The following is a 26,730-nucleotide window of genomic DNA, read 5'->3' as shown; positions in this document are numbered from 1 at the left end:
CGTGACCCGGAAGCCGCCCATCCACGCGCGCTCCAGGCCCCCCCCGTCCCGGACTCCCGCGCGCAGGCGCAGGACGAGGTCGGCTACGCTTACTGGTGGTTCCGCTCTGGTGATGAACACTTAGGAGTCTGGGTCGCGCAAGGCCTGAGCGGGGCTCGAGCGTTTCCCGGAGCTCCTCTGCGGTCCGGGCTGCGGGGGGGAGGGGCTCAACATTGGTTCCTCGTTCCCGGGTCTTTTTCCAAAATGAACCTGTGCCATATAAAAAGCATGTTATTCATGAATTACACAGCCTAAAGAGGGAGCGTGTCATTAACTATGTCCATTTACTAATTAATATGTCAAATAATAGCCTGCAGAGCTCTGAAGGAAGATCAGATTAGGATGAGATTATGGGGCAGATTGTTAATTCATAAATGCACATATCTGATGAAATTTTCTCTCTTCAGAGTATTTAATTCATGAATAACAAGCTTACATTGGGTATAGTTTAGCTTTGAAAAAGGAAGTGGGAACCAGGAGCCAACTTCAGTTTGGTGGGGGCTGGCCAGGGCCATCCAATTACATATGGCCAGAGGCCTTGGATGGCATTGGCAGGCAGCCCCTGTGTGGCACCCCCTGAGATCCTCCCCAGCTGTACAAGTAAGAGGTGGCCTCCACAGCTCCCAGCCTGAGCTGGAGGTACGTGTACCCCTGACACACAGGCTGTGCCAGCAGCGCATGACTCCACCCCTGTGGGCAGCTCCCAGAGGACAGGTGGCCCCCACATTGTGTGGTCTGCATTTCATAACAGCAGAAGCGGCTGCTGCCTCCAAGCTCATGGGACCCATGTTAAATGCTCTGTAGGGTACCAGTAAGAGAGTCCTGCGTTAGGAAAACAGTGCTCAAATTCATCCCAAGCGCTGAGCTCAGTGCAAGGTGCAACCTCCACAATCGGCGTTGCTCAGGAACACTGCCTGTGGTGACAGTACTTGGCCAAGAAAGTGGGAGGTCATGGTTTGAAGTCGTCCTCAGCTTGAAGGACTTAAGCCTGTATCTCTGACTCTTTAGGAAAGTGACCAGCCACCAGTGGAGGGAATCCCTCTACCCCAAATGGGGACAAAGGGAAAACTTGTTGTCAGATGGGGGCCCCAAATAAAGAGAAGAGCACACCTGTTTCTTCTCAAGAGAATCACTATTGGAAATCTAAACAAAGACTTAACCCACTGGACTTTTGTTAAGCAATGCAACCTGAATCCCTCTATGGGTAGACTATTGGGGTGTTGCTAACAGCTGGGAGGTCCAGCAGGGATGTATTAGCTGCAGTCTAAGATATGCTTGACTTTTTGGGCATGGATTCTTCCCTGAACTTTTGCCCTTTGTAAATTTATTAGCCCAGCATTTAACATAGGGTCTAATGTTCACCCAGTAAAATAAAATAGAATGTAATCAGTAACCAAGCCAAAAGCAGGCTCAGAGTCCCGTTGCTATGCTCAGCCTCTTGTCTTCCCCAAGGGGTGAAAAGGGCATCCAAGTAACCTACTTCACTACAACTTCCTTACAGAATAGATATGCTTAAATTAGTGACTGAAGTCTGTAGTATCTTCCTTACAACCAGGCTAGAGTAATCGAGATGAGAGCACACTCCCATCCTTCCTGTTCTGAATCTATGCCACTGGGCAGGCCCAGGGACCTGGGGCTAGGAGGACAAGAAACAGGAGGGAATCTGATGAGGGTAGGCCCTTGGGAATCTGACGAGAGTAGACCCTTGGGAGAAGGAAACCACAGCTCCTATCTTCTCTCCCAGGATTGTTTATTCTTTTTACATTGCAGTTAGATGCCAGAAATGGAGTTGGTGGAACATACCACCACAGTACCATGCTTGGAATCATTCCTCATAGCTACTTGTTACCTCTCCGCATATACTGAACCATTCCCAGTGGTTGTTGCCAAGTCCAGCTGGGCAGAGTTCAGGTTGATACAGAATGTCATGCTGGATCAGAGGAAAGCAGTGATCCATCAAACAACTGTGAATCATTAGGGAACAACTGCATTTTGAGAGGCACTTTCAAATGCACCTAAGAGATTTTGACTTGTTCTGCTGACTCTTTTAGGTGCTTTTGAACCTTCTACACTCGTTTCCATAAGTAACATGGGATCTTATGCATATACTTATAGTATGGCTCTGTTGTGTTATTTCTGAAGAGTTGTAGTCAATGGGCAAAAAATACTTATATGGAGAGGGAAATAGGTATTATGTTTCAGTGGAAAAGAAACCTCATATTAGAATTAACATATATGGTAGTATCAGAATTAACTTATACGGTAGCCTTAGAAAGATGTTGTAACCAGGAATTATATGAAGGTCCAGAAATTATATGAGAGGCAAGGATTTTTTGAGGGGTGATATCTTTTGTTGGACCAAGTACATAGTTGAGATAAAGTTAGAATAGCTTTTGAATGCAAGGTATTCTTCTTCAGGTCCCTGAAGAACCTGAAAAAGAATGCTTTGTATTTGAAAGGTTGTCTGACTTTATTCCAATTACACAGCTGGTCCATTAAAAGATTTCACCCCCCCGAAAAAATCCTTGCTTCCCCAATGAACTTACATGTCGTTTTCATCATGCAGAAAGAGGTGGTGAAGAAAAGAGAAGGTTGGATTAATAAAGATATTTTGTAAGTAACAATAATGCACACAAGTCATTGCTGTGTTGTGTGGTCACAATAAAGTTATGGGAAATTTAAATTTATCAAGATATGAAGTGTACACATTAAATAACTTTATAGACATATAAAAGAAATGGTGATAATGGAAAATGGGACAGTTGTCTGGCAGAGACGCATGGGTGCAAGCCTGTCATGCCCCTGAGAGCCAAAGATCCTGGCAGACCTCTCTGGCATACCCCAATTTCACCCCCCAGCGCACAGCCGAGAGGTAAGTGGGAACCACGGTGGGAGGGCACTAGTTAGGAGCAGGAGGCAGTGAGGGGAGCCAAAAAGGGTCACCTCTCCCCACCCCGGCTCCTACTTAGCCCAGCTCAAACAGAGCAGGCGTGATTTGGGCCCTGGCATATGGAGCTAGCACAGGAGGGTGTGCGGAGGGGCCACCAGCAGGCTCTCAGCCCCGAGTTGCCCCCTGATGAAGATGCACAGCATCCTATGCTTAATGATGAAGACTCTGGAGGGCCATGTGAGGGAACTCCAGGAGGAGGTGAGCAGATTGTGAACCATTAGGAAGCATGAGAAAGACATCAATGCTCACTGCTAGACCCTGCACCTGGAGAACAATGCCACGGAGACCAGGAAGAAGAGTGAGCTTCAGTGAGATCCCCCTAATGACAGATAGTGGAGATTGGTCACATCAGGCCCAAAGCCACAATGTATATCAGCTGCTTCACCAATAGGCCTGCACAACAACTAGCCAGACCTCACACCATCAACAGAAGAGGCATCTGCGTCCTCTGCAACAAGGACAAAACAGGAACAGCCGCCACTGCTGAAGAGGCAACAAAGGGTGATTGTTGTGGGAGGCTCCCTGCTACAAGGAACCAGAGGTGCCATCTGTTTTCCAAACCCCTTTGCTCAAGAGGTCTGCTACCTTCCAGGAGCCAGGATCTGAGATGTGACAGCAAGGATCCCAAAACTGGTCCGCCCTACAAACCATTTTCCCATACTCCTCATCCACATGGGCACCAATGACAAAACGAGTAACAACCCTGGGAGAATCATGAGCGACTATAAGACAATGGGGGTGAAGCTCAAGGAACTAGGAGCACAAACAGTCTTCTCAATCCTCCCAGTTAGAGGTTGAGGCAATCAGAGAGATGCTTCTTCTGCATTGAAGAAGTCAACCAAAGGCTTTGGACATGGTGTCACTGTGCTGACTTTGGATTCTTTGACCTTGGTAATCAGTTCAACAGCACTTGTCTGCGTGCAGGAGATGGTATCCACCTCATAGGCAGAGGGAAGAAGCTTATCTTCACGAGAATTGTGGACTTTCTGAGGAGGGCTTTAAACTAGATAAGTCCGGGGGAGTGGAGGACGATTCCACTGCTGGACATAAATCCTCTGACCAAGGTAACCTAGAGAAGGGTATTTATTCAGGGGACATCCAGATGACTACCAATGCCCAAAGACACTTGCAGAGGGACAGAAAACCTGAGATGACTAGGGGGAGTTCAGCTGTCTTTATAGGAATGCCAGGAGCATGGGCAACAAACAGGACAAACTGGTACTCCCTCTGGCAGACAAGGAATTTGACCTCATTGGATTGACAGAGACTTGGTGGGATGATACATATGACTGGGCAGTGGATGTTGAGGGCTACGGGCTCTATAGAAAGGATTGGATTGGAAAGAAGGGTGGAGGGGTGGCCCTCTATGTGGAAGAGAAGGACCCCTCCCTGCAGGTTTAATTTGATTACAGGGGGAAGTCCATTGAGACCCTCTGGATCAAGATACAAGAGGGTTCGGGAGAAGGGGACCTGATAGTGGGAGTCTACTATAGGCCTCCCTACCACGAAGAGGAGAGTGACCAGGCATTCTACAGGGAACTGACTGAAGCAGCCAGCACTAAAGACTTGATTGTCAGGGGTGACTTCAACTATCCTGACATCTGTTAGGAAGACCATTCAGCCAGCTCCAGCAGGTCAACCGACATTTTGGCAACTATAGATAACCTGTTCTTGATACAGGCTGTGGAGGGACCAGCTAGGGGTAAAGCCACTCTGGACTTGGTGCTAACCAAAGGGGAGGACGTGGTAGGTGACCTGAAGATCAGACGTACTTTGGGTGACAGTGATCACAATATGATTAGATTCACCATCCACCGAAAGGCTGGGAATTCTGTCAGCAGAACAGAAGTCCTAGACTTCAGAAAGGCAGACTTTGGTAAACTCAAGAGTCTAGTCAGAAAAGCCCTGTGCAATGAGCAACTGGACGATTTGGGAGTTCAGGAACGGTGGTGCTTCCTGAAGGAGGCAATCTGATAACAATCTGATGAGGTTCAATAGGGACAAGTGCCAGGTCCTTCTGGGTAACTAGAATCTGGAATAAACTCCCAGCAGAGGTGGTGCAGTCAACCATCCTTGGCGATGTTCAAGAGGAGGCTGGACAAACACATTGTGGAGCTCATTTGAGCCCAATTACCTCCTGCCCATGGCAGGGGACTGCACTTGATGACATTACAGGTCCCTTCTGGTCCTTCTATGATTCTATAAAGCAGAAAAAAATCACAAGTTCCTTTTACAAATAGTGTCAAAAAGTATGGTCATTTTTTTTCAGAATTCACTCCAGGAAATTACAAGTAATTTATTTTAAAAGTTGAATATATAGTATTAAAATGGTAGTATTTAAAAGGTAAGAGAATAGATGAAAATCAGTGAGTTTGTCCACAATTATTATTCTGAGTTCAATTATTCTGCTCCCAAACTTCAAGAATTGAGATTAATGGTAACAGAACCCATCTCTGGGTTGAAATAATTTAATCTGTTTTATACAGGAATAGATGAGAAATTTTTCCCATGTTAAAATGATTCTTTCTATAATTATGTGTATACGAAAAGGGCTTAAATGTATGAAACAGATGTGCACACATCTTGCCAAGAGTACATGGGTGCAACACAGAAACACACAGACCACTGAAAGAAACGAGAGTATAAATCCAAAGTAATACTGATTGGGTCAGTAGAGTTAATCTGGTTTGAGAACAGAGTGAGAGTGAGAGCGAAATTTGGCTTTTGCATAATGTGTATCATGTAGACATAATTGGCTGATTGTGAAAAAAAGCAATTTATGTTTCCTTTCTTTGAATATAGCACTTAAAATATCAATGTAATACTGTATCATCTGTTAATATAAGGAATTTTTGTAGACTTTGTTTTAAAAAATGAATGTTTTATTTGTTACATGGAGCTATAAGAAAAAAAATCTTAATTCTTTACTTGTTTGTATTTTAGAATGCTTTTTTGGTTACTTATTTCAAGAGAAAAATATAAACACTACAGGCCATTTTAATTCTATAGCTGTGTGTTTGTATAGTGTATAAGTAGTATGAATGCTTAGACAAAGTATAGGAAACTATGCTAGGTTTTTTAACCTTAATCTTATTTGAAGACAGGACAGCATGGTACATTATAAAGTAACTCAGACTAACTTGCCGTACTACCTCTCTCTAATCTTACTTGAATTCATGAGTTTCCTTTATCTTTTTGCCAGCTCTTAAAAGTCTCTTGTGTTACTGATTAACTTTAATTTCTTTCAAGGTATGAATGGAAAAATTGCCCAGTTATCAGTTCCAGTTCCAGTTCCAGAAATTGTCTATACTTTTAATGCTGAACACAGTCACTTAGTAACTCCTGCTATGAGGATCCCAGCAAAACTTGTGATAACTTTGAGGAGTGAGAGAACAGTAAAAAAATTAATAAGTTTTTGCAGTTGTTGGAAAACAATTATTCATAGAAAAGATAGGAATCTACACAGGCATCTTAATTTGTTGTGGAAACAATTCCAAATACATGCTTGAAAAAAAAATATGTAAATGTTTTTGTAGGGATATACATGCTGTGTATAACTCTCCCTGTTTCAATCCAGGGGGTCACTTTGAAGAAGGTATACATTACAATTAGGAAAATCATTTATCTACCTCAGTATTTGGGCATGAACTCAGGAGGTCAATGGAGGTCAACCTTTTTGGCAGGCATGCCACAAATTAGCCCTGCATCCTCCCTGAGTGACACTCTGATCCCCTTCCCCTGCCCAATCTGCTGCTCTGCTTTCTGCTTCCTCCCCTATCTGCCATTGTTCTGCCTGTTCCCTCTCCAGCCTGCCATTTATCACATGCAGGGCATGTCTACACATGCATTTACACCACCTTAAATTTAGTGCAGTTAAGTTACTGTGCAGTAAGTAGGAATAGATGGCATCTACATGTGCAGGTGTTAAAGTTAGTCCCAAGTCAGTCCACACACACAGTGTTACAGCGCAATAGGGCATCTGCACTTGCATTACTACACAGCAACTAATTGGGCGTAAATTTGATACATGCATGATGCAGGTATCAAATTTATGCTCATGTCAGCATAAATTGCCATATTTAGTGCACCATGTGGGTGTGCACGTGCAGATGTGTGCCAGTGCTGCATAGTAATTTTGGTTACTGCGCAATAAATGTGCACATGTAGATGCACCTACACAGGCTGCCCATGCCATTTGTGGCAGGTGCTATGGGTTAGCCACCCCTGCCCTGGTCTACAAATGTCTTCTGCTGTCACAGATTGCTTGCCTCATGTCTATATTTAATGAAGCTAACCTGACTGTGGTGAGAAACAATTAAGAGAGCTTTTCCCTGTTTCTTATGCATGGCACTGTCTAAGGGTGGCTTGAGAGGAAAGGGTGGTACCTAGCATTATGACATGGGCTTTTCCTGAACTTAAACAGAACTGAGATAAGGGCAACTTGTGCATGGGATACAGGATGTCCTGCTTTTGGTCTCCTTGACTGGAAATACAAGACAAGGAAAATTGTTTCAGAAAAATGGGAAGAAAAAAAAGAGTTCAGGAATAGGCTGGGACAACTGTATTGCTTTGGCTCCAAAGTCCTAGGGATGTCAAAGTGAGGAAGTGTTGGGTCACAGAACTGTCACCTTGCCTCAGCACTTCCCGCTTTTCTAGGATCTGGTGTTAAACTTTATCCTGTCAGTTTACATGGTCTCCATCACTAATACACCTCACACTCATCAGTTGTTTTCTGTTGTCCTCACACACCCCTGTAAAGCAGGGAATGCTTATGTTACAGATGGGAAGCTGAGCACAGAGGATATGACTTGGCCAAGGTCACAGCTGCAAACAGATGTCACCTAAGCAACATAACACCTCCATAGTGATTGCTTCAACCCTGCTTGGCGCTTGCCATCACCTCCCAGCATTCGGCCCTGGTTCCATGCCTGACATATTTTGTTGTAAAACTTGGAGGCAGGCTGCCCTCAGAGGCTGGTGAGCCCAAGGTGCTCTCTCTTTCTGTCTCCCTACTATTCTTTATGTGCTACTCACCTTAAGGGCTAAGTTTGTGGCCTCCTTCTGCCCCTACAGTTAAGCCCATGCCTTGCAGATGATACTCGGTATACCGTTCTATCCCTTGTAGAGGCATCTGTCCTCCTTGACTTTAGCCTCCCTTTCTTCTGGCTGTAGACCTCCAGCCAGGGCCAGACACAGGCATGGGCGAATTGGGCAACTGCCCAGGGCTTAGACAGAAAACAGGCCCGAAAATGGTAATTTTTATCACCATTATCATTATTTCTGGCAAAGGGGGCCAGATGCTAAAAGTTTGCTCAGGGCCACCATGAGTCTTACGTATGGTGCTGCCTCCAGCCCTGGCCCACCGATTGGGGCCTAGGCCTCTAGGCCTCAGCCTTGTTTGACCTCCATGTTTCTTGCTCTGGGCCAGCCCACAGCCCTTGACTCTGAGGCCAGGCTGGCCACCTTTCCAGCCTTTAGCTCTCCAGCCCTTGACCCCAGGCCAGGCTGCCTGCCTCTCCAGCCCTTAGCCCTGTGGCCTTTCACCCTGGGCTGGACTGCCTACCTCTCCAGCCCTTAGCCCTCTGGCCCTTGACCCCAGCTAGGCTTGCCCAATGCCAAGTGCCCTACCAGGCACCCCTTTGTGGCCTCCAGACCTCCCCCATAGCCAGTCTTATAGTCTAAAAACCTACAACATGAACAAAATCTCCTGCTTCACAACAAAAAAACTCTACCCTGCTCTGGCTCACTTCTTCACTGCAGGGCCATCAGCTCCCTTTTAGTTTCCTCTGGGCAGCTCCAGAAATAGCTTAGGTGCCTGTTACTCCATCCATTGGAGGCATCTTCAGGAGCTCCTTACCCTTTGACATGCAGGCTCTGACTTCCTGCTGTGGCTCAGGTCCTGGGTTTATATGCCTGAAAGCCTCCCTCTCTCTTTGTCACCAGCTCTGCACAGGGGTCCCTGTCAATCAAGGCCCAGCTTGCTGAGCCTGCTGCATCTTCTAAAAGGGGCTCCCTGCCACCGTGCCCTCTCCTCCCCTTCCCTTTCACCCAAGTGACAGGGTCTGGGTCCCTGCTATAGTAGCAAAAAGACCTCTCTGCCCCAAAGAGTTTATGACTGTAGAATAATAGGACTTCCACCTTCCAAATTCGATGGACATCTCCACACCTTCCCTTACTTCCAACCGCCTGAGCATGTAGATCCTACTGTGGGAGGGCTTCTACTAGCTTGTGTGCCTCTAGCACCATCTTGTGGCTTTATCAATATTACAATCAGGCTCCACAACATGGCATTTGCAGTTTAACAGAAGCATGCTCCCTCCCCTCTGTAGCAGCACTACCCACGTTAGTACTGAAAATTTAGCAGTGCAATGTGAGTAGAGATCAGCAAGCAGTAAACTAAACACCAGAATGCCAGCTAGCTCCAGGGACCAGCCCCCAAAGGAACAAAAAATAATAATACCACAAACATCAGGGCAACTCCAAATGACATAAATTGGCATTCTTGAAATATCATGTATATATACAGATTAAATGGCTTTACAGGGGGATTCAGTCTTGGATAGTAGGAATGATTTAATCTGCTCGTTCTGTAGGTCCACTGCCTCAGAGGTGAGCAAAAGCAGAAATTTAAGAACACCTTGAAGGCCAATCCGAAGAAATGCGTTGTTAACATCAGTACTTGGGAAATTCAAGCACTAAATTGTCCCCAATGGCACCATGATGTATGACAAAGCATTGATTATTTTGAACGAACTCACCTCACTATGGAGGCAGACAGACAGAGACAAAGGGAAAGAGCTGTGACTTGACATCACCAAGGTCCACTCCTTCCTCCCAGAATGATTTGCCATGTCTGTAATCGAACATGCAGACCTCATATTGTCACTTCAGTCATCTACAGGCTCATAAGTGACTTACCTAATTCACTGGAAGACTGTCATCCTCATATTGAGGGACTATTGATGATGAATGTGTCCAGGCTATTGCTCAGCCCTATGTGACAGACCTGCCTGCTCCTTACCAGATTACACTTAGAAAGTGTGTTTGTAGCTGTATGTTAAAAGATCCAAGTCATCCCTGTCCAGAACTGGCTACATCTTCCTTTATTCCCAAATATTTTGACCTGGATTTTCATGTGGAAGGCAGGGTAGATTTGCACCTTATAGACTTACTAAGGTGTATATATATGTTGAGAGAGACAGACAGACAGAGAGCGTGAGCACCCATATGCACAAATGTTTGTGAGCTAAAGCTCACTGCATCAAATGCTGTGAAAGGACGCACAGAAAGTAGAGGATGTGCATGTCCTTTCTCAGCATCTAATGAAATGTTCTTCAGCTCATGAAAGCTTCTGCTCTATAACTAATTTGATTAGTCTATAAGGTGCAAACCTACCCTGCCTTCCATTTGACTTCAGACTAACACTGCTAACTACATCTTCCAGATATTCATGTGCAGCAAAACTGAGTACAAGACTGTGTGGGTGTGAGAAGATGGCCTCAGACTGCCTTTGCATTGCCTGCATTTGTGCACATATCTACAGTGGAAAGGGAAGGAGTAACAGCAGCATGGAGAGAGCCATGCTAGCTGTAATCTAGTGGGTGGGGAAAACAGCCTTAGTTATAACAGGGCAGTGTAGACTGGCCTCCTGACTGCTACTCTGTTTACCAGCCTGAGTTGCAATCTGGGGCACAGCATCTTCATTGCTGTGGATAGCCAGGCTAGCTAGATAACAGCTCACTGTGCCCCTTTACTAGTTACATGGTCTACTACTGCCTTGGTGCAGCCTCAGTGCCTGGTTTAAGTTAAAGCAGCCTCAGGGCTGCCTTTAGTTTAGCACCAACTGCAGGACTAGACGGGCCAGAACATAGTACGCTCTGGCTCTGCTCCCTCTCCTGTCACACCCCCTGCCCTGGGTAGGGCTGGTCAGAGAGGGCACAGAGCTGGCACAGCCAGGCCCACCCACTCCTGCCAAGAGGAGTCACCACTCAGCCATGCAGGGCTTGTCCTCACTGCAGCAGGCAGCAAGCAGGAGTCACTGTGCCCCACATGCTGTCCGCCAAGCGACTGGCTTAGCAGAACAAGAGCGGCTGGGGCAGGGCAGATATCCAGCCCTCCTGATTTAAGCTGCTCCATCCCTACTGCCTTCCCATCTCATTGAGCAGCGCTTAGGGGTCACACCACCCGCCCCGGGGCAAACTGGCAGCTCAAGCTGAAAGCAGCCTCCTGGGCGGGGGTTGTGTTTGGTTTTGTATGTGTCAGACTGGGGGCAGGGGGGGTGTCAGACCTGGATGCGTGTGTGTATGTGTGTTCAGGATTGTGCGTGTGTGTGTCAGACTGGGGGGGATGTCAGACCTGTATGTGTGTGTGTATGTGCCCTGGGTTGTGTGTCAGACTGGGGAGGGTGGGGGGTATGTCAGACCTGGATATATTTGTGTGTGTGTGTCAGACGGGGGGTGTCTGTGTCCCGGCCCCCCAGGCACACATTGCTCCACCCCCCGCGGGGCGCACACTCCCCGGCCCGGGAGGCAGGTCCGGCGGCGGCCCCCTCCTTCGCCGGCCCCGCTCCTGCTCCCGCTCCCCGCCCCGTCATGTGACGCGCGCCGGAGATGCCCAGGGAAAGGCTCTGGCTCTGGCTCGGGGCTGCCTCGCCGTGGCCTGCAGGCTGGGGCGCCGGACGGGAGGAGCGGCGGCCGGGCTCGCTGCCCGCTGGCCGGAGCACCGCCGGGAGCCGGGCAAGGGGCCGCGCCGCGCCGCCCCCCGGAGGGGCCCCTTGCGGTCAGTGGCACGGGCAGCAGGCGAGAGCGCGGCCGCGTGTCCTGCCCTGCCCTGCCCTGCCCCCGGGCTGGTCTGTTGGGGCTCCGGCGCCTCAGCCTCCGCGCCCGGGGCTTCCCCTGCCCTTCCCGGCAGCCGCCCACGGGTGGGGAGGCTGCTCACAAGGGCTCCCTCCTTGTTTGCCTGGCGGGGACAAAAAAAGGCAGCCAACCCCCCCAGCCAAACTTGTGAGTGCAGTGTAACCAGGGCAGCGGGGTTTGGTGCAAAGCTGCTGGGGGCGCGGCGGGGGACAGGCTTTGATCCTGCCGCCTTTGTTTTCTCGCCGCGGCGGTACATCCGTGGAGGTTTTTAAGCCCCTGGTAAACAAAGGCTCGGCTGGGATGATCTAGTCGGGGATGGTGCAGCTTTGAGCAGGGGGTTGGACTTGATGTGACCTCCTGAGGTCCCTTCCAGCCCTCATGTCTTCCGAGTCCGAGATTCGAAGTCAAACCAGTTCAGAACGAACTTGGAAAAGCCGAGGGCTGGGAGATGTGATGAGAATAAAGTTACACAACCTTAGTGCTGTGTGGCTCCAGCCATGGCAAGGTTGCTCTCACCCTGGGGAGGCACCTAGACAATGAGTTGATCAGCAACCATTTTAAGGCATAGCTCAGCGAAGAAAACTATTTGCACAAAGCCGGTTTCTTCTCATGTTCGCTTATAGTAAGAGGGCCCTTGTATTTAGAAATTGTTTGATAGCTAATATATGCACTTAAAAGCGTTCTTTTTGGTTGTCAGGTGTGTTTTCTGTCGTGTTTTGCTCTCAGATGCAGTGTGTGGTTTTTCATTTGTCCATTCAGATATCTGAGTAACAGTGCTCTATTGTTTCTCTGAGTGCTGTTTTGATTTGATGTAGAGAACGGTCATTTAGGTAGTTTATCCAACGTAGAAGAAGTTGGCCTTTGTTCGTGGTTTAAAGATATTTCCGTTTTCTCTACAGTTGCATGCTCATTTCTTTTATTGGGTAGTTTGGGGATAGAAGTCAGTTGGAAGTATTAGTTGCCCTAATACTTTGCAAATACTCAAATACTCTGCATGCCCAATTTGTAATGGGAAGGGTAGCAAATGTATGGCAAAACTTTTTCTGCTTTCCCCTCACCAACAGTTTGATTTTCATGGAGACAGGGTCCTCCATGGGGGCTTGGTTTCTGCTTTCTTATTGTATTAGAAAGCGCTGACACTGAATACTGTGTACCTCATATAAGGATACGTATGCTAAGCCTCTTGGGTTTGACTTTCAGGTAGAGGTGCATTGATACATCAGTCCCCTATCAGTTTGGCACCAATATAAAGAAAATTGACAGTATCAGCAATGGGTTTTTTTGGCTGAAGTGGCCGATAACGTGGCTGATAAATGCCCCGTGCCTGAGTACAGTCACAGCGCAGCACACAGGTGGCCAGGAGCGCAGCCTGGCAGCATGGAGAGCAGTCGGGTCTGGCTGGTAAGTCTGTGAGGGAAGGGTGCTTGGGGCAAGTGGCAGTGGCAGGGCTGGGAGAGGGAGTTGGGGGGGCTATGACAAATTTTGGGGTCCCTGTAGCCCTCCCAGCGTGGCTGTGTGCAGCCTGGCCCACCCCCCCCCGCTGGGAATAGCCTGATGCCACTCTGGCCCCAGCCCACAGTGGCAGCCCACCCTCACCTCATTTGCAGATCCAGGGCCGTATGCCCCCGCATGCCTTCCCGGGGTACGTGCAGTGGCAGGAGCTGCCCCCCTCCCCATGGCCCATGGACAAGCTGCGGCTCTGTCCTGTGCCCTGTCCTAGCTGTGCAGAGCCTGCCCGTGGCCTACCCAGCCCCACTCCCTCACCACAGGGACCTCTATCTGCCCCACTCTTTCCCCCCCCCCCCACCCTTTCCCCCACAACAGAGTTACTAGCCACATGCTGCTTTCCAAGCTGCCTGGCTGCATATTGGCAATCAGATCAGTATCGGCCATTATGGCTCATTAAAAATCAGCCATCGGTATCTGCCCAAAAAATCTCATTTGGTGCACCCTGACTTTCTTTGTAGTGTCGTAATACTGAGAAATTAGGTCCTCCTTATTCAAGTATAGTCTGGACCATATTTACCTGGCAGGGGAAACGCCATTTATCTGGATCCCTGGAGGCAGTTTTTCTTGAGTGTTCCTGAGGATAACTGTTCTTCTGGTGTGGTTTAGTATCTGCTGAGGTGTTGGGGCTTAATGTTTATTTTATGGAAATGAGAGGCTCCTCCCTGGCTTGCTCCTGCAGCCGTATGGCTGAGGGCAGGCAAAACTTGGGGGCATCTGAACCCCAAGCCTCTGGGCTGGGGTCTGCATATAGGATGCCTGCCAAAAGATATTGGAAATATCTGAAGCCCCTGGTGGGGGTGGAGGATGTTTGCTGGTTGTAGATTTACTTATGGTTCTGGACTGACTCATGAATTTGGACTTGATTTCGCTGGGAACACAAAAAAATTCTTTAAAAAAAAAAGTCAGCAATGTTTTTGGGCAGAGTGCCAAAAACACCCACAACCTCAACTTGTAAGATGTTGGCGTGCCAAGGATGGATAATGGGGGAGCCGTGAGGGGCCCAGTCCTTGTTGTGGCAGTGCAGCCCTGGGCTCTTCCCCATCAGCTACCCTGAGGTGTATCCACTGCCAGCAACAAGCCAGGCCAGGGCTCTGCAGACCCTGGTGCAGTTGCTTGCAGCCTCCTGGCTGCCTGCCACAGCCAGTCCAGGCTCTGGGCTGGCCCCTGCCACATTCCATGGAGCCTGGGCCACTTGCAGCAGGCAGTGGTGAGGCTGCAAGCAGCTGTACTGAGGTCTGTGGAGCCCCGGCTCAGCTTGTTGCTGGCAGTAGGTGCATGCGTGCCTCAAGATGAATGGCAGGGAGGGGGTTGGGGCGGCGGCACTGCCACAACAAAGGTTGGACCCCTTGTGGCTTCCCCTGCTGTCCACCTGCCAAGCAAAGTTGCCTACCTCTGGTCTGGACTGTATGGGAGGGATGTTTCCTGTGCCTCATGAGGCAGGATGCGTCTGGTGCACCAGGGTGTGGGGAGCAGGGCACTAGCCCTGGGCACTGACTCTGAGGAGGTACCAGAATACTCCCCCTCCCATGTCTTTGCCATGGTAGGGGTAGCTCTGTGCTGCTCTTGCCCAGCCATAGGAGTTGGGCCAAGCAGTGCTGGGCCAAGCAGCTTATCTGGGGGTTAGGGGGAAAGTGGATCCAGCAGAATGGTGCTCCCGGCCTCTCCAGGTAGCCCTTGTCACAGCAGGTGCATCCCCATACTCATTGTGTATGTATAGGTAGAGTGGGAGCAAATAGGAAATCGGGATTGGATCCCAAGGGTGCCTATACACGTGTTCCAATGTGTTCTAATTGAATCCGCTCTGAGTTTTAATTAGAGCAGACTCAATTAATTGAGTCTGCGCCATATCCTAATTAGAACACTCTAGCATCTCCACAGCATCGTGTATATAAGCTTTCATGAGTTTGAAAATGGCCACTGGGGTGCTTTGACTAACGCTTGTTGAATAACCTTTAGTTAAAAAGTCCTGTGGCCACTTTTAAACATGTGGGGACTTAATACACGTGATGCTGCAGCATTATAATTGGAGTGGCTCTCCAGGAACCAACTGGTCTAACTAAAACGCCCCCTTTCCACACCCCCATCCACGAGCATGTGTATAGGCACCCAAGGAGCCCAGCTGCGGGGCTGCTGTTGCCAAGCCAGAGCAGAGCTGACGCTGCTACAGAAACTCAGAAAGGTTAGCCTTCCCTTTCACTCCCCCCACTCCTACCCCCTACCCCCCCCCGGTGCTCAATGAGCTTATTGTGCCACTGCCTCGGGGTGCAGCCAGGCCCCAAGGACACGTATAGCCCAGCTAACCCTGAGGCAGGTCTGCAGGGAGAGAGAGCTGCGAGAGGTTGGAGTCTTCTCTGGCCCTTCTGTGCTAGCTGGATCATGAGCTGTTTCAGACCCTTCGAAGGAACACAGTTATCCTCTGTGCTTGGAGATAGTCTCTCTGCTTCCACGGGGAGTAGTTTGGTTTGTCTCCTGTCCTACCCACTTTCTCTCCCCGTTGTTGCCCAGCCTCCGTTGTTCACTGATGGTTTCCCACCATTCAGGTGTACTGCTAAGAGTCCTCAGTGCCACAACCAGCATGTAATTACCCTACCCACTGATATTGCTGTGCTGCTTTGTACTCTGTCCATCTGATCCATATCATTCACTGTAGTGAACCAGTGCTGGAAGAAGGGGTTGTCTTCCAGAGGGGGACTGATAAAACAGGGCCTGTCTAAGACAGTTTTGTGGCCACTACTGTAGTACCTGAGTATCTCACCTTTAATGCATTAGCCCTCACTGCACCTTTCTGCGGTGGGTAATATTTGCTGTTATTCCCATTAAATTCTCAGTGGCTAAGTGACTTGCCTGGTGTCACACAGGCAGTCTGTGGCAGGGTAAGGAATTGAACCAAGGTTTCTCAAACCTTAGATTAGTTCTCAATCTTCCCCATCCTGAGTTGTTGCCACAAGGAACAGACCATGTCTCTATCTGAATAGGACTTCCTATTGTCCCTGTAGTTTTTGGCCCTCCTCTCTTGTTCTTTCTACTCTGGCTCAAATTGATGGGATGTGTTTTTCTTGGACTTCATTGCTCAAGGACCAGCTTGGGGATGAACCCTTGTCTAGGCCTACCCAGTACTCATGTCATTATTATTAATATGCGTTTATATTATGGAAGCACGCAAGGCCTCCAATCAGTATGGACCCTTCTTGTGCTATACGTACAATTGTCAGATTCTTTTTTAATCCACCTCTGGAGGAAAAAAAACTTAAGGAGAGCAACTGTCAGTTCTTCCCACTTTCCTACTGTCTCAAATTCTGCAGTTGCTATTTTGACATGAGCATAAAATTGGTTTATCTATGAGCTCTTCGTTCTGGATTCATTACATGTGGCACTTCTGCAGAGACCTGCAATCATTAGTCTGATTCCCTGGACAAGGCCTGCCTTACCCTCCAGTCTGCTGCTGCAAGGGTGTCAGATCTATTCAAGGAGAAAGAAAAGAGCAGAATGTAGGATAACTCTCCTGTGTCAGCATACAAGTTCTGTGAAAGCTATAACCTGCTTCATTGGCCTTGGGGTCACTATCTTCTGAATGGCTCTTACCTGCTCTACGTAGGGTTTGTTATTTCTCTTGTTTATCCAGGTCTGTTGCTCAGGCACTTTCCTGCAAGTGTATCTGTACACATTCCCTTAGGTTCATGGTCAGGGCTGCTGCTGGCTGGATCTTTTCCAGTTTGGTCTGCAGATGGCTGAGATACGCCTGTCACAGCTTGCTTTATGCAGTACTGTCCAAATGCTTCTGCCAGGGTGACATCCATGGGCCTTTGGAATGTAACTGTGGTCCTGTGCAAACCAGAAATCATTCATGGGAACTGAAAACAGCCTGTAGGTTTATGGCAGGCTTTGTACTCCTAACAGCAGAAACTGAACACGTGCCAGCAGAGATCTTGTTCCCCTCTTGGGCAACTCGCCCCACTTGGTCAGTCAGATCTTTAGTGCTGGACAGGGACTGCAGAGCAGCACACATAGAAAGTTTTGTCCTTGCAGAGAGTGTAGAAGCTCTTTTCTCCCATGCCTCTGCCTGTCTGGGAAGTGATAACCGTAGCCTGGACCAGTCCCTGCTGGTGCCGTGAACCCCACCTGTGCCAGTCCTTCACCTCCTCTGACTGCCAGCACCATGCCTTTGGATGCTGGTGAGATCTTGGTGTGAACTGGACATTCAATGAGGAGCTTCTCTCAGCTTCATGTGGTGACAGGCATGCAGTGGGCTTCCTGCCTTGTCACGTGGTTGCCTGCTACAGGGTGGGCTGAGTCAGTTCTTGCAGCATGACTTGCTGCCCCATGGTTGACTTGTGGGAGCACCCTCTTTCTCTGCAGCCAGGATTCTGGAAGTTTTCTCACCTTGCAGTTTCATGACTCTCTGTGGGTTTAATCTTCTCTGATTTATTAGGTCTTTGGCAAAACGTCCTGGCCATGCATGTGAATGAGAGGTGTGTGGCTGAGGGTACATGTTGGAAGGAAGAATTGTGGTACCAACAGGTGCTTTTTGGTGAATCAAAAGAAGTGAGGGAAGAAAGGAGAGCTCAAAGCTATGGAGAAGACTGCAGTGTAGGAAGGATATGGATGGGAGAAGAAGACCCAGACTGTAAAGGAAAGATGTGTCTCTAGTTTTCCTGTAACAGATTGTGGTACATCAAAGGGGACAGAAGTTGAAGCCAAAGTTGAGTCATGCACCAAGCAGATTTAGAACCCCAGCAGCCTGGGGCTGGCTGCATGGCAAGCAGATGACCCAGTGGATTTTATTGATATTCCTTGAATAATTTATTCAGTTAACGCTTCTGGACAGAGGGTAGCCACATTTTACCATGCTTTGGGCAGACTAACTAGCATTGCTAAGGGGCAGGGCTAATTAGCCCACCCACAGCACTGCATGGAAATGTTTATGATGCTTCTGGTGTAGAAGGCAGCTCATGTAGAGCTGTGTAGCATGTTTGCCACTTCTTCACATAGTCAGTGGCAAAACTTGAATCAACTGCAGTTAAGGCAAAAAAGCTAAGGGAGATGGGTACAACTGGAATAATGGCACGTGCGTTGGAGGGCAGATTTGTAACCCCCAAATTTGAGACTTGAATATCATGAGGATTAACAGAAGCAGGCATTTCTTTTATACCAGCCATTCCCCAGTCATAAAGCGAATGCATGTACAACCTCCAGTATCTGTCAACCAATCACAAGTCACTCATGTCCCTTGTTAGGGGTGCATTATTTTCAAAGCTCTCCCTTCTTAGTCATGCTGAGTTTTGCTGATGGGTACAGATGTCTGAGAGATCTTTTGGAAATGTAGGGCTAGATGGCATCTCCTCCTGTGTCATTTCTGTAGCTTCAATTCACAGTTATGTTTAAAAAACACAGCCTTGAAAAGTTTAACTGCCTTTAAAAAAAAAAAACAATTCTGCCCCTCTGCTTGCTTCCAATAATAATAATAATAATTTCATAGATTTCATAGACATCAGGGCTGGAAGGGACCTTGGGAGATTATCGAGTCCAGCCCCCTGCCTAATAATAATAGGCATAGTCCTAAGCCTGCATTCTTAGAAGAAGTGTCATTCAGAACTAGAAATTTTGCAGGAAAAAAGCCAGATTGCTGTAATGAAGCCTTATATGTTGTCAGCAGCAGAAGCCACCAGTGGCTCCCCCTCTTTTATCCCTAGCAGCCCTGAGATACATAAGGCAGAAGTGGTCATTTTCAACTGTGTTCAGCATTCCAACGCATCGATAGTGATTAATTCAACTTAACTGCAAGGACACTGTCAACTTGAAAATTACATTTCCATATGCATGTATTAATTTTGCCTTTGAGTGGCAGCGCCAATGACTCCAGCTTAAAGAGAGGCAGGGGCGGGGGGAGAGAGGAAAGAGGGGAGTCTGTTCCTTACTTTGTTTACACAGTGACTTTCCCAGTGCTACATCTGTAGCCCATTTTGCTGTTTTCCCTTGAGAAGTAAGGCTCCCCTGTTGATGTGGGAATTTCACTAAACAACTAAAATCCTTGTACGCATTCAACAGTAAGAGCACAAAAACTGGCAGACAGACTCAGGGTGAAATTAGGGCCTGAACCTACTTTTAACTTCATTTTTGAAGATGAGGAGATAGCACCTTGACAGTGTCCCCTTCAATTTAAGAAAACACAGTCCTGTTTCAGAAAAGCATGTAAGTCACCACTTCATTATTAAGCATGCACTTTCTTAAGCAGAGAGAGATTTAAGAACACACTGTGCTGCCCTGAATCCAGGTCTGCATTTATGGCTGCGAATTGAGTTGACTGGCATGCATGGTGCTGTTTGCCCATGGCTTGACAATTCCCAGATATTTTGGAGGTAGTATAAGTATACGCTGGGAGAATGACCACACAATGGTGGGGAGCTCTTTGGGTTTAGATCCTCTTGAGTTCTGCCCTCTGCTGGCTGCATGGCACAAGGCAAGTGCCATCTCTACCTCCCCCACTCCTCCCAACCTCTACTGCCTTCAGAAATGTTAAACCATACTATGAGGCAATTTTGACTTAGAACAGGGCTGTCCTACTTCTAAGCCCCTGGGAGGGGCTGCATATGGTGCAGGCTGCACCAGTTGTCCATGGGTCCTAGTGGCCTGTAGCTCACTCCTCCCCCCCCTCCCAAAATGCAGCAAGTGCCCACACAGTCTCCACTGTCCTTATCCATGACCCTGTATTCATCCTCAGCTCCTGGTGCCACTTGCCACACTGCCTCATCCCCTGGGGCAGAGGCAGGAAGTAGCAATTGGAGGAGGGGATGAGCCCAGAGACTGGCAGCTGTCCCAGCTACAGTGATGGAAGGGAGCCTAGGGGTTGCAACGTAACTCTTTACAGGCCACTTGTGGCCCACAAGCTACCAGTTGGATAGCCATGACCCAGCATATACTGTTTAGGTAGAAAATATAAAACATGGTTCTAAATATTTCATTGGAAATTTAAAAGCTGCTTCACTGGAAACTTGGATGTGTTTGTGCGCAAACGTTCCCTTGAGGTATTTGCGGTATTGCTGTAAGTCGCAAGACCCAGCAAATGAGGCAGACAAGAAAGAGAAGTGAGATTTACTCAGCTTGGACAAAGGCAAATAACCCAAGTCATAAAACAAACTTTCCAATGAAAAGTCGTGAACAATAATTCTGATTTCCAGAACTGCAGCTTGGGTTGTCCTCAGTGCTATGAACTTAGAGTTGCCATGCTTCAGACATCACCCCAAGCCAGGCAAATTCTGTAGTCTGAGCAGAACCTGGTTTTCATATTTTAGCATGAGCTCTTTTTCCCCTTGTGAACTGAGATAAATTCCTTCTGGTAGGTAGGTCACTGGAAGGGAGAGTAAATACAGAACCACTTGATATCATGGTTAGCACCACTGACATGAACCACTCAAGCTGCTTGAGGCTGTGTAGTCCATTAGGTCTAGGTTTTGTTCCCCACCCCATCATTGACTTGCTGATATGTCTTTGGACAGGTTACTTATCTTTCTATTCATGTCCATGTCCTTCTGTTCATGTCAGCTTTGGGGCTAGAAGGATTTTCCTTTTCTTGTTTATGCAAAGCTCCTAACAGTGAGCCTCCATCTCAGCTGGGGCCTCCAGGTACTTCTGTCCTACTTATAACTAATAAAACCAGCACTGCATTACTGTGGGCTAAGTGTGGGTAGATGATTCATGATGGATTCACTGGTCAACAGTAAGTAACATTTATAGCCTCATAGCTAATATTAAAGTGAGAACTTCTGCTATCCACATTCATGCTGGCTGAGAATACATGTTTGTTGTTTATGTTGGTTTTGTGAGGCTTGGAGTGATGTTGGCTTGGAGTGATGCATTTTGTTTTGCAGTGTAAGATAACAGTGCAGATTGAAGTAAGGCTGGATAAACACAATTCCAACCTGCAAGGGGCTGCAGGGACCCGGACTTGGGGAGAGCCATGTGCATGTGTGCACACATACATATGGCGAGGAATACAGCCCCTGGCAGTGATGGAGAGCCACTCCCCCAGCTGCCTGCAAGTAGGTCTGTGGGTGGTTGGGCAGACTGAGGCTTCACAGTGGGGCAGGAGCTGGGCCTGGGGGTGCTGCCCATCCTAGGTGGTGCATGGGGCCCAGGGCCGGGACAGGGAGTGGGACAAAGCCATGGGCAGCTTGTCCATGGGGTGGGGAAGTTTCCTGCTGTTTTGTGCCCTCCTGGGGAGGGGGATATGGTAGAGCATGTGCCCCCCCCCCAGATTTGTGCATCGGGTGGGGATGGATGCAGGGTACCCGCTGCAGGCTTGGGCTTCCCGCCCTGCTGCACTGCCCCGGGAGTCCTATGATGGTTGTGCCACCATGGCAAGGCACCCCCTGCCCACCCAGCAGCAGCAGGGAACGTGCAGAGTTGTGCCTCCCACTGCTGCTGGCTGGGCAGGGGGTGCCTTGCCATGGTGGCACAACCGGCATGGGGCTTTCAGGGGAGGGAGCCCTGAGCCTGCGGTGGGCAGCCTACCTCCGCCCTCGAGCTCCCATGCACTCCACTTGGCTCTGCTCCCGCCATGCCATATGGGGTGGGGGGAGAGAAAGGAAGCCCCCCCCCTCACCCTGGGCAAAAATAAAAGTGGGCGTCTATGGTTTGAGTGAGTGTCATATGGCTGCCTCTACCTGGGTAGAGAAATTTCAGTTATAGCTTGAACAAGAATGTACCCCAAGACAAGTTCCTCAGAGTTCCTACTGGCTGATCCCTGGATAAGAACGGATCATAACATTTAGAAATGTCTGTTTTATAGGATTATGTTGTTAATTAGAGTCTGTTTCAGTCCAGAGGCAGAGCTCTTCAGGTTGTCCTTCCTCAGATCATAGAATCCAAAACAATGGAATAATGGCTTGGTTTCCAACTGTGAGGCGTGGTTGAGAGGAACCACCATGCCCAGAAAACAAAATCTGAACTGGATACACTGAGCCTCCAGAGAGTCTCCCCTTCCTTTGCCCCAAATAAGAGAAATAAAGACAGACACTTGGGACTTGGTCAACCACTTTCAGCCCTGTTTCTCCTGTGTATGCTCAGTAAGAGTTGCCTCTGTTCCATGGGAATGAATGCTAGCTGGGCATGTAACTGTGCAGCTGCGTTGACAGCCTTTACAGAGGGGTCCCCAGATGTAAAGTTTCTCCACATTCAAAAGCTATAGATGTTCCTGCATAGGGACTGGTTGGGTGACCAGAGAGGGAGCTTCAGTCTTCTCTCTTCAAGCCTGCCCCCCCACCCCTTCATTTAATACAGCTTCCCTGCTTTAGCCAATTAATGTACGTGGGCAGTCCTGCAGTGCGATGCGGCTGTGTTCTGAAGGAAGCAACTTAGGAAAGCAAGCAACCAAGCACTGTGAAGCTGCACATGTCTTTTCCCTCAATAGTTTTGTATACAAAGGTGTTTCTGCCTACTGGCCTTGCAACTTTATCTTGTGTTCTTCAGGTTATGTCCATTTTGTCTTATGCCTGCCAGTAATAAAGGCCTTTGTTAACAACCAAACTTTACCACAGTCATACACAAACCACTTCTGTTGTCTTGCTTTTAATGATATTTCTGCAGCTTTGTCATTGCCAGTGTGTTTGCACCCAGACACTGATTGGAACTTGCAACCAGAGCTTATCAGACGTCTAAGAAAAGGCATTAATGCACCTACTTCTGTAATACACCATAACCATAACCTTAACAGTAAGGCATAAAAAGCAGCAAGGAGGAAGGGGACCCACCCATCTTTTGTATTGACGGTTTTTCAGGAACTCAAGTAAGGTAGAATAAGGTCGCACTTCGGCACCTAAGTCCACTTAGAGATCTAATACGTGGAATAGAATCTGGCTCGGAGTGAAGAAGTTGTTTGACAATGCACGAGAGAGAATGGATAGCATCTCAGTCCCTCAACTTCAGTGCTTCCTGTGAGACTTGGAAGTTATCAAAAGCTTAGTTTCATCACTCAAATAAGCAGACCTGGCTTCGAGACTAGTTCTTGGTAACAAGGTGCTATTTTGCATCATTGCTTTCCAGAGTAGAAGCTCAGGTTAAACGTAACTAATTTGCTCTCTCCTGGTGAATACACCCCTGGGAAGCCCTGGTCTTTATTTCTCCCTTCGCAGTTTTCTGCTGTGACTTTCTGAAGGCAGATATACCTTCATTGTCATTGGTGATACCAAACTGCTTCCCTTTCTCTGGATATGAAGTTGAGTGCTCTTGCTCCTCTTGTTCGATTTATTCTAAAGCAGGGGAAATTATTATGTTAGTGGGAAATTATATGTTAGTATATTTCCTTTTCCGTTTTTTCCCCATGTCACAGTACTGGAATGAAAAGGGATACTTTTTACCTAGGGAGTTCTGTAGGTGCCAAGATGCATCTGCAGAATCTAATGAGTGTTAAAGGCTCCCAGGCTGAAAATCAGAGCTGTTTATACCAAGGTTTTTAGATCTGCCTGCATGTCACAGGCGTTGCTTACATTATACAAAATCTCAAGAGCCTTCAAGCGTATGGTTAAATAACAAAGTCTTTAATCACCCTGCAAAGTCTCTGGACTACAGAGATAACAAAGACTTGTTCTCGGCTTTTGGAACCCACAGGTGTCCCAAGGTAGCAGGGTAAAAAGAGGTGCCTGTACTTTTTTCTTCAAGAAAAAAATAGAGGACATAAAGGCATCCAGTTTTATATCTATAAAGGACAGAGGACAACAGGACTGTCCTCTGTGATGGCCACCCTAGCCCCCACTGCTTCTCTGGGGCCAGAGCCTGGGCTGCCACCGCTGACTGCCCCAGAGCTAGAGCCAGAGCTGCCAGAAGGTAGGCAGTGGGAGGATGGGGGGTGTTGGGACAGGCAGCTGGGAGGCAGGCTCAAGCACAAGGGCAGGGGGCAAGTGGGGGGTTCAAGTAGCATGGAGGGATAAGTGGTAGGGGGCAGGCACAAGCATGGGGGAGGCAAAAGGGGGAAACAGGGAAGGAGGGCAATGAGCAGGGTTCTGGTCTCTTGCCACCTGCTGCTGCTTTTTTCCACATTGCCTACCACAGTGGTGGGGGAACAGATTTAAGACAAGCCTTCAAAAATTAGCTTCTAGTCATGGAAAATTATAACAGACTTACAGTTTTCCATGTCTAGAGTCTAATTATTGGGAGATCATCTTAAATTTAAAGGGGTTTTAGATTTGGGTAAATACAGTATTATGATCATTCACAGCAGTTCAGAGAGGGTGTAAAAGGTCACCATTCCAAACTGGTTATATTGCTTTCTCATTTTACACTGGTATAATCGGGCATAGGGGGTCACCCCACTCCGGTTCGCTCTGCTGTGCTGGACACCAGCTGTGTTAGTGCCACCCAGCACTGGGGGATGTAGCAGAAAAGGCAGTTCTGAAGGGGGTTACACAAAGGGACATTGCTCTCTCTTGCAAGTCGCAAGGGATTTTGAAACTTCAGCTCTCCCTCAGAGTTTCTGCTCTGTTCCACAAGCCAGGCAAGCAGGGTTCAGTTTCCAGAAGAAAGAGGGTTTTTTTGGTTGGGGTTTTTTTTGAGGGGGGTTGGGGAGGCAGCATGGCCTGGGAGAATTGCAGAGTTAACACTGTCAGCCTGTGGGATCGGGGCAGAGCAAATAAGAACAGAACGTGCCATTTCCATCTAGCTTGGCAGAAAGGGAGATGGACACAGGCCCTGCAGAACCATCACAAGCTTGACAATGATGCCTACCTGTTTAACCCCCCTCTTTGTGTCCCACCATCACTAGGTGACAATGGACATCAGTGGTCTCCCAGTGGAGCTGTGGCGTCTGATTTTGTCCTATCTGCATCTTCCTGACCTGGGCCGCTGCAGCATGGTGTGCAGGGCATGGTATGAACTCATTCTTAGCTTAGACAATACACGATGGCGACAGCTGTGTCTGGGCTGCATTGAGTGCAGGCATCCAAACTGGCCCAACGAGCCTGACGTGGAGCCACAGTCTTGGAGAGAAGCCTTCAAACAGCACTACCTAGCCTCAAAAACCTGGTCCAAGAACACCCAAGACCTTGAATCTTCCAACTGTTTCTACTTGTTCCGACGGAAGAAGGATCGCCGTGTCCTCTGTGTAGGGCCTGGGTATGAGTTTGAGAGCCTCCGGGTTGCCTTGGCTGCTGCCAACCCCTATGACCGGATTGTGCTGCTGCCTGGGGTGTATGAAGAGCAAAGTGAAATTGTCCTGAAGGTGCCAGTGGAAATCGTGGGGCAGGGGAAGCTGGGGGATGTTGCCCTGCTAGTCAGCGTCGACCAGCACTGCCAAACCACTCGCCTGTGTAATGTAGTGTTTATGCCTGCCTGGTTCACCCCAGTGGTCTACAAGGTGAGTCCAAATGTATTTTGAGGGACTCAAATGCCAGCCCTCCTGGGCAGGGGAGTGGGGGCATGTGGTGTTATGTAGGCCCTGTTAGCACACTGCTGTCTGGACTTCGTGGAGGAACCCGAGGAGTCAGAACACTCAGGTTTCCTTTTTGGCTCTGACCTGACTTACTGTTTGACTTTGCATGAGTTGCTGTGGGCCTGATCCCCAAACCCGTGCACAGGCTGAATATTAATTTCCTCTGTGAACCTAGCGGAGCTATTTGAAGAGAGTAAGGAACTGCTTCTTATAGGAAAATCTATGAGAATCCGACCCACAGCCATTTTAAGACTCGGTTTAACTACCGATTAAATGGAAACGTCCCTTTCAGGAGTTATGGGATGTAGTTATTTTTTCAAATTAGTTAATTTTATAGCTTAACTGTAAAATTCTAAGAAGGAAACTACCATGTATATTTTAACAGGAAAACCAGTGGAATGAAAAATAGTAATTAAAAGAAAGAAAGAAAAGCTTCCTGACCAGCTTTTGTTTAAAAACAAGCAAAGGGAGGTTTCACTTTCTCATCACTGCTTCATGATGGCCAGTGCCTTTTGATCTTTTTCTCAGCATGGCCAGTGGAGGCAGATCCATTTCACTTGAGTTGATGGTTAATTTTACTTTCTGGCTCTTACCCAGAAGCAGGATGCTACAGCATTTGGGTGGCAGGCAGTGAATAAAGTTTCCTTCCAAACAAAATTGCTTCTGACTGATGTGAAAGCATCCTCGTAGTATATATTTGATTTTAAGTCTTACAAGAGCTTTTGCTGAACGACTTTCTTTCTCGGAAATGGACTTGATGGGGTCTCGTATAATTTTTTCCATAAAGGAAAGGAAGAAGCAATAAGCATGCAGGGCTTGATTCAGCCATCCCATGCTCAAATACTGTAGTGCCCTTGGGGCTTGTCTACACCATGAAGGTGTGTCCCAGTTGAGCCATTTCTGAGCACACTTGGCATACCCACTCCCACATGCATTCTCTGAACCCAGCGCTGAACCAG

At 48.1% G+C, this 26,730-nt stretch overlaps 1 protein-coding gene across 3 annotated transcripts in view; it reads left to right on the top strand.

Moving 5' to 3' along the window:
• The first annotated feature begins 11,540 nt into the window (after nucleotides 1–11,540).
• The window catches only part of FBXO10 (F-box protein 10), a 65,944-nt gene continuing 50,754 nt past the window's right edge, over nucleotides 11,541–26,730 (top strand). The window contains exons 1-2 of one of the 3 annotated variants that reach the window (XM_090039069.1): nucleotides 11,541–11,767; nucleotides 25,106–25,696. In XM_090039069.1, coding sequence (XP_089895195.1) covers nucleotides 25,112–25,696 — 585 coding nt within the window. In that variant the 5' untranslated portion in view covers nucleotides 11,541–11,767; nucleotides 25,106–25,111. Of the gene's footprint in view, nucleotides 11,768–11,820; nucleotides 11,992–25,105; nucleotides 25,697–26,730 lie in introns of those variants that run through there. The other 2 variants (XM_090039067.1, XM_090039068.1) reach the window with 2 other exon arrangements.

This window comes from Crocodylus siamensis, chromosome 3 (genome assembly GCF_052110815.1).
Source record: "Crocodylus siamensis isolate JL-2025a chromosome 3, ASM5211081v1, whole genome shotgun sequence".
Classification (NCBI taxonomy): domain Eukaryota; kingdom Metazoa; phylum Chordata; order Crocodylia; family Crocodylidae; genus Crocodylus; species Crocodylus siamensis.
This window is presented reverse-complemented; position numbering and strand designations above follow the sequence as displayed.